This window comes from Columba livia, chromosome 4, assembly GCF_036013475.1.
Source record: "Columba livia isolate bColLiv1 breed racing homer chromosome 4, bColLiv1.pat.W.v2, whole genome shotgun sequence".
Lineage (NCBI taxonomy): Eukaryota > Metazoa > Chordata > Aves > Columbiformes > Columbidae > Columba > Columba livia.
This window is the reverse complement of record NC_088605.1, coordinates 68279635-68292430: the sequence shown is the minus strand read 5'-3', so window position 1 is coordinate 68292430 and position 12796 is coordinate 68279635. Positions and strand designations below refer to the sequence as shown.

At 53.7% G+C, this 12796-nt stretch overlaps 2 protein-coding genes across 3 annotated transcripts; both read right to left on the bottom strand.

The window, feature by feature from the left end:
- Positions 1-270: 270 nt before the first annotated feature.
- On the bottom strand, positions 271-2824 carry LOC135579466 (uncharacterized). The gene is made up of 5 exons (XM_065062953.1): positions 2683-2824; positions 2427-2564; positions 2093-2269; positions 1353-1786; positions 271-454 (listed from the first exon to the last, which is right to left on the bottom strand). The coding sequence occupies exons 1-5, from the start codon at positions 2812-2814 to the stop codon at positions 271-273; spliced, it is 1065 nt and encodes a 354-aa protein (XP_064919025.1). The 5' UTR covers positions 2815-2824.
- Positions 2825-4098: 1274 nt separating this feature from the next.
- LOC135579480 (uncharacterized) lies at positions 4099-6792 on the bottom strand. 2 transcript variants are annotated; one of them, XR_010472629.1, is made up of 6 exons: positions 6531-6792; positions 6315-6394; positions 6079-6199; positions 5176-5753; positions 4753-4921; positions 4099-4196 (listed from the first exon to the last, which is right to left on the bottom strand). XR_010472629.1 is itself a non-coding variant. In XM_065062964.1 (4 exons), exons 1-4 carry the CDS (start codon positions 6639-6641, stop codon positions 5370-5372), a joined length of 696 nt encoding a protein of 231 aa, XP_064919036.1. In that variant the 5' UTR covers positions 6642-6659; the 3' UTR covers positions 5171-5369. The 2 variants fall into 2 exon arrangements, 1 of the variants encoding a protein (XP_064919036.1); XM_065062964.1 differs by lacking the exons at positions 4099-4196; positions 4753-4921 and having other exon boundaries at positions 5171-5753; positions 6531-6659.
- Between the last annotated feature and the right edge of the window lie 6004 nt (positions 6793-12796).

The window sequence follows — 12796 nt, the reverse complement described above, 5'->3', positions numbered from 1 at the left end:
TAGGTCAGCAGTCCATGTTTGCGCTGTGCAGATGAGATGTGAGCGTGTACTGCATGTACATGAGGTGAGTGACTCCAGGAACAAACCCCACTGGCCCAGTGAGCTACATCTCAGCTGCCCTGGACAGGCTCATTGCAAGTGTTCTTGTCTGCTGCCTCAGCCTTGCCCATGATGCCGGACTGTGCTCTCAAAACTGCCAGAACAATCAGAGAGGTTCTGGGGTCCTTGGAAAAGGCAGACATCAAAGCCAGCTTCAAGAAGGGCTCTTTATTAAAATCGAGCTGTTTTCCCCAAGAAGAGCTGCTCCTCTGCCTGGTTTAGCTGCGCCAGCAGCACAGGGCTCGCAAGCTCCATCGTGATCTTGGCTGCTTCCTCGAAGAGCTCAGGATCGCAATGGTCTGAGCTGCTAGGCAGCAGAGGGAGGGTTCGCTGTCCGTCTCCAGGGGCTGGAGGGCTGCAACAGAAAGAAGCAGAGGCAAGGTGACCTCCCATGTCTGCAGTCACACGCCGAGATCCCCTCCGGACACGCTCCCTACTCACCGCTGCAGATCTCCGCCAGCTCCACCTCGCTTGCGTCCCTCAGGTGCCGCGCAGCAAGCCCTGGGCACAGAGCTCCGTCAGACCCCTGCTCCCTCCCCCTCATGAGGGCTGGCCCCAGGGAAGAGCAGGAGCTGAGATGGTGGGACCGAGCGAGGCAGCCACCAAGCCCGCCTGAGTGGACGGGGATGGGAGGAGAGGCCAAGGCCCTGGATGGGGCAGCCGGGGCTCCAGCAGGCACAGGGCTGCTCCTTGCCGCCAGGGCAGTGGCGGGGACTGGGGCCAGAGTGCCAGGAGAGGGACTCCGGGGGCTGTGACTCACCAATGAACCTCACGGCTGCCTCTCGCAAGCTGGCCTGTTCATTCTTCAGGTACGGCCGGCTCCGATTCAAGAACTCTTTAGCCCTCCTCCTGTCCTGCTTCAGCTGGAGGGAGCACGAGGGTGTGAGCATGTCACTGCCCCTCCCCTCTTGGCCAGAGCAGTCCCTCCCCCAACAAACCACATTCCCCTTCACCCTCCCAGCCCATTCCTGCCTCCCAGCCAGGAGCCCTGTGGGGCTGAGGCTGAGACAGAGCCACAAGTAGAGGGGTCCCAGGGGTGCTGAGAGCCCTCCCTCCTGCTGGGTGTGGGGAGGGGAGAGGGGCAGAGAGAAGAGCCCTTGGAGGTTCTGTTTTTGAGGACAGGGCACAAGGATGCAGCCCCGGGCTGCAGCAGGGCAGGTGAGGCACATCTGCAGAGCCCACCCCCCAGCACCCCAGCCATATGGGGCAACCCTCGTTCAGCCTGGGCCCTGGGCTTTGGGGGTTGTCCTCACCAAATACTCTCCAGTCCGCCACGTCTGCTGTGTCTGTGCCAGGTGTTGGAGCTGTTTCCTCTCGAGCAGCTCTGCTGCGGCAATGAGGGCTTCCTGGGCGGCCTGCAGAACAGCAGAAGCTGGGAGGTGGCACCACGGTCTGGGGAAGGACACCTGGCATCCCCCTCCTCTGGGCTTTGTTCCTGGGGTGATTCTGCCATTAGGGACCTGGGACATGCCCTGGCCCAAATGCCTGGGCGTCTCTTCCGTGCAACACTGCTTAGCTTTGCAGTCTGTACCTTGGCCACGCTCCGCACTTGGTCACTCATGTGGAAGAAGAGTGGGAGCAGGCTCGCTTGTGCAATGCTCTTCATCTGTCTCTTGTGGTTCTCCACCACCATCTTCATCAGGTCTCTGAAGAGGCTGATGGAGCTCTCTCTCATCTGGCTCAGCTCCTGGGAGAGAGCAGCACAGTAGGACTTGAGCACCAGTAGCTCTCTGCCCACGGTGAGCAGGAGCTTCAGCATGGCTGATGCGAGGGGAGATGCTTCAGGGTGGCATTCTGCACACTGGAGGTGTGAGCCAGATCTGTGGCCCCGGGTGCATGAGAGGCCACTCAGGAGACTTCTTGCGGCAGTGCCTGTGCCCCAAAGTGCTCCCCCAGCCACCCAGCATCCCCCTGCTCGGAGTGGCTGGGTGGAAGGGCAGCTGTCATTGCCCGGTTCCCACCCACGAGGCTCAGGCTTCCCCAGCAGCCTTACGTCATCGAAGAAGGGCAGGACAAATTCTGCCAGCTGCACAGCGATGGGGCTGGCCTTCTCCCTCTCCAGCTGAGCCATCAGGTGTCTGAAGACCACCAGAGCCTTCATCGTCACAGCCTTATAGCCAAAGAACAGGACCCTCCTCAGGTCTGGCAGCAGGACCAGCATTTTTCTTGCCTGTAGGAAGAAGAGAGTTTCCCGTTAGGGACAAGGGCCGTGTGTGGAAAGCTCCCAGGCAGCTACCAGGCCCCACCATGGCAGAGAGCGGCCGTGGGAGCCAGCCAAGGCCAAGCCCTCACCCACTGCCTTGGCCCCCGGCTGCCACCCTACTCACCATCTCTTCTTTCTCCGACAGCGTCATGATGCCGCTGAGCACCAAGGAGAGCATCGCCGGCCTTCGTTGCCTCAGAAACCTCCCGGCTAGGTACATTGGAGCAAACTCCTCCTCTTCCAGATCACTGCTGGCCAGCAGCTGAAAGAAAGCCAGCAGTGAGCGAGCGGCAGAGCTGGTGGGCTCCTCGCACCGTGCAGCTCCTGGTTCCCAGGGCAGCCCAGGCCAAGGGCACGGGGAGCTTTTTCCAGTAACTCACAGCCAGGCGAAGGATGGAGATGTCCTCCAAGGGTGTGGATAAGACCCTGTAGCGCCGGTCCTGGAGCTGGATGTGCAGCTCCCTCAAAACGTTGTGCAGGGTCTGAGGCACAGAGAACATCGCCTCCCACATGTCCAGGGCAGTGCTGCAAGCCAGAGTGCTCTGTCAGCAGGGCAGCCTCAGCCACAGCAGTGTGGTGGCCAGGGTCAGCGCTGCGGGACGTTTGGGATGCCCTGGGCAGCAGCAGGGCACTGAGCTGCTGCTCCCCATGGGCCTGGCAGGAGTGTGGTGGGGGTGCTCTGGGCTGGCTGGCTCAGCTTTGACTGCTGCAGGCCTGGCTGAGCCCCCAGGGCTGGAAAGCATGGTGGGATGGAGGGTCCTGCTCCTCAGATTGTCCTGCAGGATTCCTTGGCTCTGACAGCCAGAGAGCCTCCAGGCCCCTCTCCCCACAGCAAGCAAGCTCTCATGGCTTTTGGGGCCAGTACCTGTCTCCTGGTGGAGCGATTTTCAGCAGTGTCCTGACCACCTCCCCAGGGTTCTCCTCAGCCATCAGGAGAAGCAGGGACTCCATGCTTTGCCGGGCTGAGTCCATGTTGATGCATTCCAGGTTTTGGTGGATGCAGGTCGTGATCTTTGGCACCTGGAGGGGACACAGGTGAGGATGGTGCTGCCGCTGGAGTGTGGCCATTTCCTCAGCTGCACTTTCCATCCCTCTCTGTTGCTGTCTGGTGGCTTCAGGTGCCCGAGACACCAGGGTTTGGGAGGGGGGAATGGAGAGAGCAACAAGGCCTCCCAGGGCTGAAGAGCAGGGCAATCCAGCCACAGGCCACTTACATCTGCCAGCCAGAGTTCAGGGTGTCCCATGACCATGCCCAGAGCATTTCTGGCCGCCTCCTTGTCAAAGCTGCTGGCGTCTCTCATTGCCTCAATGAATACCAGGACCACGTCTGTCCTCTCAGGAGGCTGGAGGTATTCTTCAAAGGCCTGTTGGAGGAAGGGAGGCAGCGAAGCCACGTCACACTGAGTGCCCTGAAGGTGCTGCTTAGCTGGGCAGTGCCAGCAGCCCCGCAGAGACACCCGGCGGCAGTGCCGGCGGCAGCGCCCGCAGCAAAGCTGGCAGCAGGGGCGGCACTCGCTGCTGGAGAGGACGAGAAGAGAGGGCCCCAGGGTGAGGGAGGAGGGCTGGGGTCACGGGCACAGGGTGCTGGCCCTGCCGCGTACCAGGGCTTGCTGGTGGCCAGGAGGACTGGGACACTGGAGAGCAGCCCTCACATTGTCCCTGATTGGGGACAGCAGGAACCCTCTCAGCAGGGACAGGGAGGCCACACCAGCCCCGCTGATTGTGGATGCCTTTGCTCACACCAGTCCCCTGCTGATGCTACCGCCAAGAGTGCCAGCAAGGGGGGAGCTCGTCACCTCGGTAATGTGTGCGACGCTGGGCGAAGAGCGCAAGGCAGTGGTCTTAGCTTTCCAGTCCCCTTGGAGCTGTGCGTTCTCCTCTGGCAGTGTCGCACCTAAAGAGCAGGGCAAACACAGAAGAGTCAGGAAGACACAGCACCTTCCTCAATACGAGAAAGAGCCTGGAGCCTGGAATGGCCGAGGTGGGAGGTTATGACCCACAGTCAAGGGAGGAGGTAGTGGGGAGCGGTGGCAAGGAAAGGCAGATCCACCTCCAATGTCTGTGTGCAAATGCTCCTGGCCCTGGAAACTCCAAGGCCCTGGAGCTGTGCGTGCAGTCCTACAATTCAGTCCCCCATGGTTGGAATAATGGTGACGTGGGGGATGGCTCGCATGACTGGAATGCTGCGGGACAGGGATAGAGGCCCATCGGGAGAGATGGGAAGATGCAGCATGGGGCTGTCTCCCGTGCCCCTGAGGAGCAGCTCAGCTACATGGGGCCATCAGCAGTCTGGGACAGAGCGTGGTGGTCAGGAGCAGGGGCAGGGCTGGCGTCATGGTGGTGCCTCCAGCAAGCAGGAGAAAGGTCCATCGCAACCCCCAGGAAGACGAGGAGAGGTATTGGGTGATGTTGGTGTGCAGAGGGTTGCATCCCACCGCAGTTTCTCTTACAGCGTTGCTGATGCTTGAATTGGAAGAGGGAACAAAGAATATCCAAAGCCAAACGGCTGGTCTCTTCCTCCTTGAACGACAGGAGCAGGATGAGATGTCCTAGCAGCTGTCCGAGGATTGGCAGCTGGATCTCTGCGTAGGAAGCCTGTCTGTCCCCATTTGGATCAGCCTGGGCAAGGGAGGAGGAAGAGCAGAAATGCTGAGGGCACCGGGGGCCAAAGGCCTGAACCCAAGAGTGTGCTCAGGGCTGGATGCGGGCAGGTCAGAGCATACCAGGGCCCTGCAGAACCCATCTCCCAGAGCAGGCCCACGCGGGGAGAGCTACCTGACCTGGGCTCCCACTGTGCCCCTAAGGCAGTCCCAGCCGACACAGGACTGGGGCAGAGCTGGCACCTGGTAGAGTGGGGTGTGCCTGGTCCTTACCTTCAGCAAGTTGGCCAGCAAATGGCTCAGCATGGTCATCCTGCCTATAGCCCTCTCCCGCACAGATGCCTTCCTGGACTTGGTGAAAGTCAAGAGCATCTGGGAAGAGAGAAGCGGCTGGTGAGCCCTGGGAGCAGCCGCTGCTCCAGCAGAAGCAGCGCTGCTCAGTCCCTGGGCTGCACGTGCCCAGTCCGTTAAGGCTTCCTCTGGTCTTGAGCAAAGCCTGTAGTGAGGTTCCTGCCCTGGGGTCCCACGCAGGCTTGAGACCCTGGGCCAGCCCTGCAGGCAGGCAGGAAGGCAGATGCCACTCTCTGCGGCCACTGTGATGTGGAACAGCCTGGTGGGCAGCCCCTGGTTCCCCCAGGGAGGGGGGCAGCCCCCCAGCAGTGCACTCTCTCTGCATGGCGTGGGGTGGGACTGTCCACTCCAGACCGGACTCCCCATCTCCCCAGGGCCCTTGTGAAGCCCACTCTTTGCACATGCCAGACCTGGAAGATGTCCTGCAGCATCTCGCTGACTCTGGAGACACGACACCCGAGCATCAGCTTTTTTAACATGATGTCCATGGTTTGCATGGTCTGCAAGGAAGACGACGAGTTGTGGCTGTGTTTCCTGCCATCCCACTCACCCCAGGGGACTGATCTGAGCTCCCAGTGCCAAGGGGAGACTCCCACGCTGCTTTGCCACGCCTGGGAGAGACCCAGGGGCAAAAAATCTGCTGCGGGCAGAGCAGCCCATGGCGCTGGACGTGGACAGGCCCACAGGCAGGGGACAAAGGGATGATGGTGGCAAAGCGGAGCTGAGACCCTGCCCTGCCTTGAATGTCTGCTCGTATCACAGCACGGGGTGGCCGGGGAGCAGCGCAGAGGGACCGGGGGCTCCTGTAGTTCACCCAGCACTTACCACAGGGTAGAGGTCATGGCTCAGGCCCTGCATTTCCTCTTTTGGAGGAGCCAAGAAGATGCTGCAGAAGCACACTTGGAGGAGGCTTTTCTCTTTGCCCTCCAGCACCCCCTCCACTGTGCTGCAAAGACAGACAGGCCAGTCAGACGCTGGTGCTGGGAGCAGTGCCTCGGAGGCCTCGTGCAGCTGGACACAGAGCTCCGGGGCAGGGGTCCCCAGGAGGGATGGGCAGGTACCTCAGTTTGGCAATGGCAAGCATGGCGTGTTGCTGCACCGCCATCCACATTTGGCCGCTGCGCTCCTCTTCTAGCAGCATCTGCAGAGTACAGCCGGGATGGGAGCTGAGAGCTGCCAGCACCCAGTATCACCAGCCCCTGGTCCTATCCAATGCTGTCCCTACAGGGTGCTGGGCGCCTTGGTGCCTTCCCCAGAGCCGCCAGGTATCCCCTCACCTTGATATTCTCTGCCAGCTCGTATCTCTGGCAGAAGAGGTCTAGCCCTTTTGACATGCCGGGGGCCCTGCTGGTGTTGCACACTTTGCAGATGCTCCGGAGAAACTGCATCTTCTGGCTCTCCTCCTGGCAGACGAGGAACAGAGAGACAAACAGGAAGTGTGAGAAGGGGGACACACGGCCAGTGGCAGCGCAGCGCTGGGGCTGCAGTACTATGGTGGAGGCCTGGGAGAAGCAGCTCTGCCCAGGCAGCACCCCTGCAGCAGCCCCACGGCTGAGCCCCTGTCAGCAGTCGCCGGCACAGCCCCCTTCGAAATGACCACAGTTACCTTTTCTGGGCTGCTGACAAAAGCCACGATGAAGTCCACGTGTTGTTGTTCCAACTCGTAGACTGGCAACCAGCTGGCATCTAATAAAGGAGGAGATCAGGGAGGCTATAGAGAGGGTCTGGTGGCAGGAGAGAGCAGAGGAAAGAGCTCTGCCCTCCGTCTACCCCGTGCACGGTGCCCCTGCACGGTCTTCTTGTACGTGTCAGGGCCGGAGGGTGTCCGGCAGACGTGCTGCCATGCTGGAACATGTAAGGACGCGGAAAGCCTCCAGTGCACACGGCTGAGGAACCGGCTTGCAGATGGGCAGGAAAGGTCCCACGGCACGGCTGCCTCCCGCCAGCCCAGCTGCCTATCGCTGCCCATGCCCTGGAGCAGCAGCTGGGTCCCCTCTGCCCTGTCCCTCCTTGGGAGAGGCTGCTCTGAGCAGCCCTGGCATTCAGGCAGCATCGTGCACAACACCTGTGGGATCGCCACTGCTAGCATGCAGGGAAACGTGATCCTGGCACGGAGCAGGGAGTGCTCGCTAACCCCCACCCTGCCCAGAGAGTCAGGGCCCCTCACTCACCGATCTCCCGTGGCTGCACCACATCCGCCTGGTTGGGCTGCGGTGGAGGGCTGACCTCCTGGAGAGTCCCAACCTCCTGCCAGGCCACCCTGGGACGGCTGGGAGGTCCGTCCTGCCAGGCCTCTCTGGGGCGGCTGGGAGGTCTCTCCGCCATCTTGTAGAATGAAGATGGGGGGTACGGGTGGGGAAGGGGGAAGCTCCGGCGAAATGTTCTTGCGCTGCGGGTCTTCCCCGGGGCAGCGGGGAAAGAGGTGGGCTGCGCTCAGGGACTCCTGGCCCCAAGTCTGCCGGGGGCAGTGGGGGAGTCTGCTGAAAGCAGCTAGAGGTGGGTTGTGGTTGGACTGGATGATTCTTCCAACCGAAAAGATTCTAGGTTTTTGTGAAAGACGTGGGCACGCTCGGGGCTCTCGCCAGCTCCGCGCTCCTGCCCTGTCCCGTCACCGTCCTGCGGACAGTGTGGGCTGGGGCCCGCAGCTGTGCTGAGAAAATGCAGTGCAGTGCGTGTCACCAAGTGAGGTCACAAATGGCCCCACTGTGAGCCATTGCAAAGGCAGGGAGGGGCAGGGTGTCCCACTGGAAGGCACAGGGCTAGCTCAGCCCTGGGCACCTGGGCACTCTCGGAGTACCTCCAGGCCCCCTTTTGCCCTCGCGTCCCCTTGGGACCTCCCTGGTGTCCTCTGGTGTGTGCCAGGGCCTCATTTTCCCCTGGCTGGCTGATCTGAACAGTAGCAAAGCTGCTCCTTTTGTGGGTTAGTAGAGATTTCTAGGGATTTCTAGGGTGGGCGTCAGCAAGGAGGGACCTTGTTTAAGGTGTCTTCTGTATCACTGCTTACAGAAGCTCTCAGTGGCTTGAGGATAAACTAACCACGTAACCAAGTGAGAAACTGTTGCAGCTGGCAGAAATGCCAGGAGAAACAGGAGATGCAGCTAGTGGGGTGTTAAACTACTAAGACAATGAGGGGGAAAACTACCAGACAAAGGTTGTGAAAGCTGAGCATCAGAAGAAAGGAGGAAAGGAGGAGCAGAATGAGCAGCTCAGAATGAGGCTGGGACTCCTGGGGTCCCCATCCAGCAGCCCTGGACCTGCCCAGTGCAGCCTGCAGCAGGACAACACCCCCTCACCCCGACTGTACCGCCCGTGTTTGACTGGCTCCTGTGATCAGGCTTACCCCCAGCACTCCCCAGTGTCAGCCCAGGGGTACCCAGAGAGGCCAGAGGAGGGATCCAGCCTCTCCAGAGAAGGGCTTTGTTGGTCAGACACTAAAAGCTGAGAGGAAGAAGGTGTTCCCACTGATTTTGGGCTTGTATTGCCCCATACATACTGAAAATGCCCAAGGTAGGAGGACATGGGAACGAGTAAGTCATAGAATGTTTCCCCGGCTGACATCTCTCTCTGTGTCTTCCAGAGCAGAGGTTTTGTCAAGCCCCCCTGCTTCCCCTTCCTTACTAAGTCAAAGGCAAGCCGTGTCCGTGGCACTGGCACACTTTGCATCCCACGTCTGCACAGGAAAGTCCCCTCAGCGCAGGAGCCCAAGTCCCAGCTGACAGCTCCTGGCAGGGCCCCTTCCCCAGCCCTGACAACAACGCCAGTGCCCCAGGCAGGGACCCTGACCCAGCCCAGGGGCCTCCTCTTGCCTGGAGAGAGCAGCACAGTAGGACTTGAGCACCAGTAGCTCTCTGCCCACGGTGAGCAGGAGCTTCAGCATGGCTGATGCGAGGGGAGATGCTTCAGGGTGGCATTCTGCACACTGGAGGTGTGAGCCAGATCTGTGGCCCCGGGTGCATGAGAGGCCACTCAGGAGACTTCTTGCGGCAGTGCCTGTGCCCCAAAGTGCTCCCCCAGCCACCCAGCATCCCTCACCAGGTTCACCAGCCACAGTGGGGAAGAGCTCCCTCCCACAGAGAATGCCAAAATATCAGCTCTCTGCTCAGTGGTTTTAGATAGTGTTAGATATCCTCTTTCTATTGTAAACAGGGATAAGTATCAATGATACATACTATCGTTTTTATTCTCAGCTCAAAACTGAATTTCGCTCTAGTAAGTCTTCCAGCATTTTCTGAATAGCTGAATAGGTCAATCAGCACTTCTTTGACAAGAAAAAGAAGTATGCATCTAAAGTTGTACTTTTTATACAACTTTAGGCAGCTACTCAGTAAGCCTTTTTTTTCGTTACTGTTACAGGAGAAGGTGAGAGGGTACAGCATTAAAAGCTTGCCCAGGTTCCAAACTAAGGAGATTTCACTACAAAAATTAAGTTCAAGCAAATTATATTCTTCTTTCAACTTACTTGAAAAGAGCTTCCAAGATACGTTATTTCATAAATAAAAATTGTTGCAGTAGAACTGATTAAAATGTATTACATTATTTATAGTTCAAAGTTATCTTTGCTTCAAGCAGGGTATTTGAACCTTTCAACAGGATTAAATATTTTTATAAAGCATTTTTAAAAAGTATGTCACTCTCAACTTTAATTCAATCCATTACACCTGTGAATCTGTTTTGGAAAGATTTCTGAGGATTTATTTCAAAGTAGATGAGCTTAATGTATATTTTCAATGGGTGGTTGGAGAGATATGGAGAGATGATCCATGTATCGGTCTCCTAACAGAAGAATTAATTATTACAAGAGAGAAGAAACGTATACACTGGCTAGTATTTAAGGCTTATTTTTCAATCCATCTTCTCTTTCAGTATGCCTGAAAAAATGCTGAAGTAAATAATAACATTTCCTTTAGGGGCACTTGTTAATACTGGCTATTAATGCACACAGATGTGTTTTCTCAACAGTTAAGAGAATTTCACAGTGGAGCAGTCACATCAGGAAAGTAACCTCTGGATGGGTTTCCTATATTTAAACAAAGGCTGGCACAAAGCTCACACAAGGCATCAGGCACAGCTCCATTTATTTTTTGTTAGCTGATGAGTTGCTATATCCAAACAAGAAGTCTTCTAGAACTTTATGGAAATTCGAGATTTTGATGAAATACTGATAAAGACTGTTACAAAATCCTCATTTTTTTCAGATCATTACCAGGAAGTATGAAATTCTGCCCTTATAGCAAATACATCATTCATTTTATTTTTACCACACATCAAAATGTACAGCTACGTTATGTTTGGCCATGCTGCAACATTTATATGCTGATTCTACTTTAAAAGGATACAAATATTTTTTTTGTAAATTCCTCAACACTCTGAGGTTTTTTTTTTTCCTCCAAAAGGAGAAAAAAAGGAATCTTGCTCTCTCTTGAGGATAAGGCAGCGCCTGGTGTTTAAAACAGCCAGTCTAGTACAGACACATTGCTAAAAATGTCATCAAGAGAAATGCTTTCACTCCAACTGTTCTGAAGTAAATTGATTTGGTTTAGTAAGCACTACCCAACTGCCTTGGTGTCATCTGGAATAAGTAGATACATCCTTTGCTTGTTAAGAGTCATGCTAACAAATTATTGTGCATTGCACCTGCCTCAAAATTTCTCGGAACAGCTAATGAGATAGTTATGGACTTCGGACTTATTAGGTGTAAAGCAGAAGTTGCTCTTGAATGTTTCTGGTGTTTGTTCGCTGTTTATTTTACACACAGTACTTCTAGAGTTTAGGTTAAGAAATAAAAAACAAAGGCTATGTTTTGCACAAGGTTCTCAGGTAGCATAAAAGGAAAACAGGTTTAACATGGTCTTTTTGCTTCTGTTATTGTTTTGGGGGAGGCCTTTTACCGCCATTTTCCATTTCCTTGCCGTACATTTTTGCTTTATGCAGCAGCATTTGTTTACATTTGAATGGCACATCAAACACACTAAAAGCTCTCTGTCATTTTTTATCAATGTTCTCCAGTTCACGTCCTGCTTCCATACTGACAAGCTTGACAAAGGCATTCTTGTTGGATAGGGAATTAATTAGATTCATGAAATCTCATCAAATTTCTGCAGATTGTTTGTATTCTGGATTACCCTTGAGGGACATATGCACATAAAGCAACTGATAATATATTTTTCTCTTAAGAAACAACTTGAGCTATTTAGCAGGTAATAAGAAAGAATTAGTATCTATCAATAATTTTTGAACCTTACCACTCAGAATAAAATCTAGCATGCCCTGCTTCATGGCCAATCATTTTAGTTATGATCGCAATACAATGGTGAGCTTTAAGGAAGAAATATGTGATTGTTCTCCTTTTTCAGTAAATGACACTTGCTGGTCATGGATAGCTAGAAAATACTAACTCTACCAAACACATTGCTGTAAAAAGGGAATACGAAGTGGTGTTCATCTGTCAGAAACAGTATCCCAGTACCTCACAGTAGGTACCATTCTATTATAATACTTCTGCTGTTTTCCAGCTTTCAAACTCACATATGGAATTTCATGCATCACACTACAAAATACATCCTCCGTGTGAGATGTAACACATCCACCACTATGTAGAAGGAACTGCCAAAGGTACCATGAACTATCCTTACCATGGACTTCCTATTATTTTCTAGGAAGCTGTTTTATTTGCACATTATTCGGATTTTTTTTTCAATAAAAATTACAGGTTCCTGTGAAAAACAAAAATCTTACTCCAAAAGTCTACTATAAACAGTTTAATTACAAACATAATGTTCCATCAAAATTGCTTTGGCAGAAGATGTCAACTGTGGGTTTTTTTGTTTTGGTTTTGTTTGTTTTGGGTTTTTAATCTATTTCTGACCTTCACCTGATCGGTAATAGCAGAGTTACTTTGTGGTATCTCATACTTGTTCATGTTGTCTTTAAAAGTATGGTTTTCTTAGAGATTTCAGGACAGAAAAAGCAAACAGTGCTGATTTTAGATTGGCCATATCTTGAAAAGATACGGTTTGGAAGTGTTTCCTACAGGGTTTTGGATTTGTGTATTCTCCTTCCAAGATCCCCTACTCTAGCTCACCGTTCTGCAAGAAACTCCTTAAAGTAATTCTATGTATTCTTGTTTATTAGCCAAACAAGACAAGGAATTTTTAAGATATGTAATACAAAGTTTTAGGTCTTAAAAAAGAAAACATGTCATATTCTCCAGTCCTGAATGCAAAAACATTATTATAATAACTAATATTCTTCAAAATGTTGTCACTTAGGTATCACTCAGAAAGAGGGGACACTAATCAAAATATTCCTCCATAAGCCACAGTCATGAGACACTATTTAATTGAAGTTGCAACGGTTTAGCACTCATTACTGAGTGACATATCATCTAAAGGCATGCTTTTTTCTAAATGCACTCAAATTTCTACCAGATAGTTTCACATGGGAATAGAGTTTATCCCTCTGATATCCTTAGCAAACTCAGAAAACAAATTTGGGAGGATAAAAATTTTAGAAACCTAAAGTAAATTATTGATATATACACACG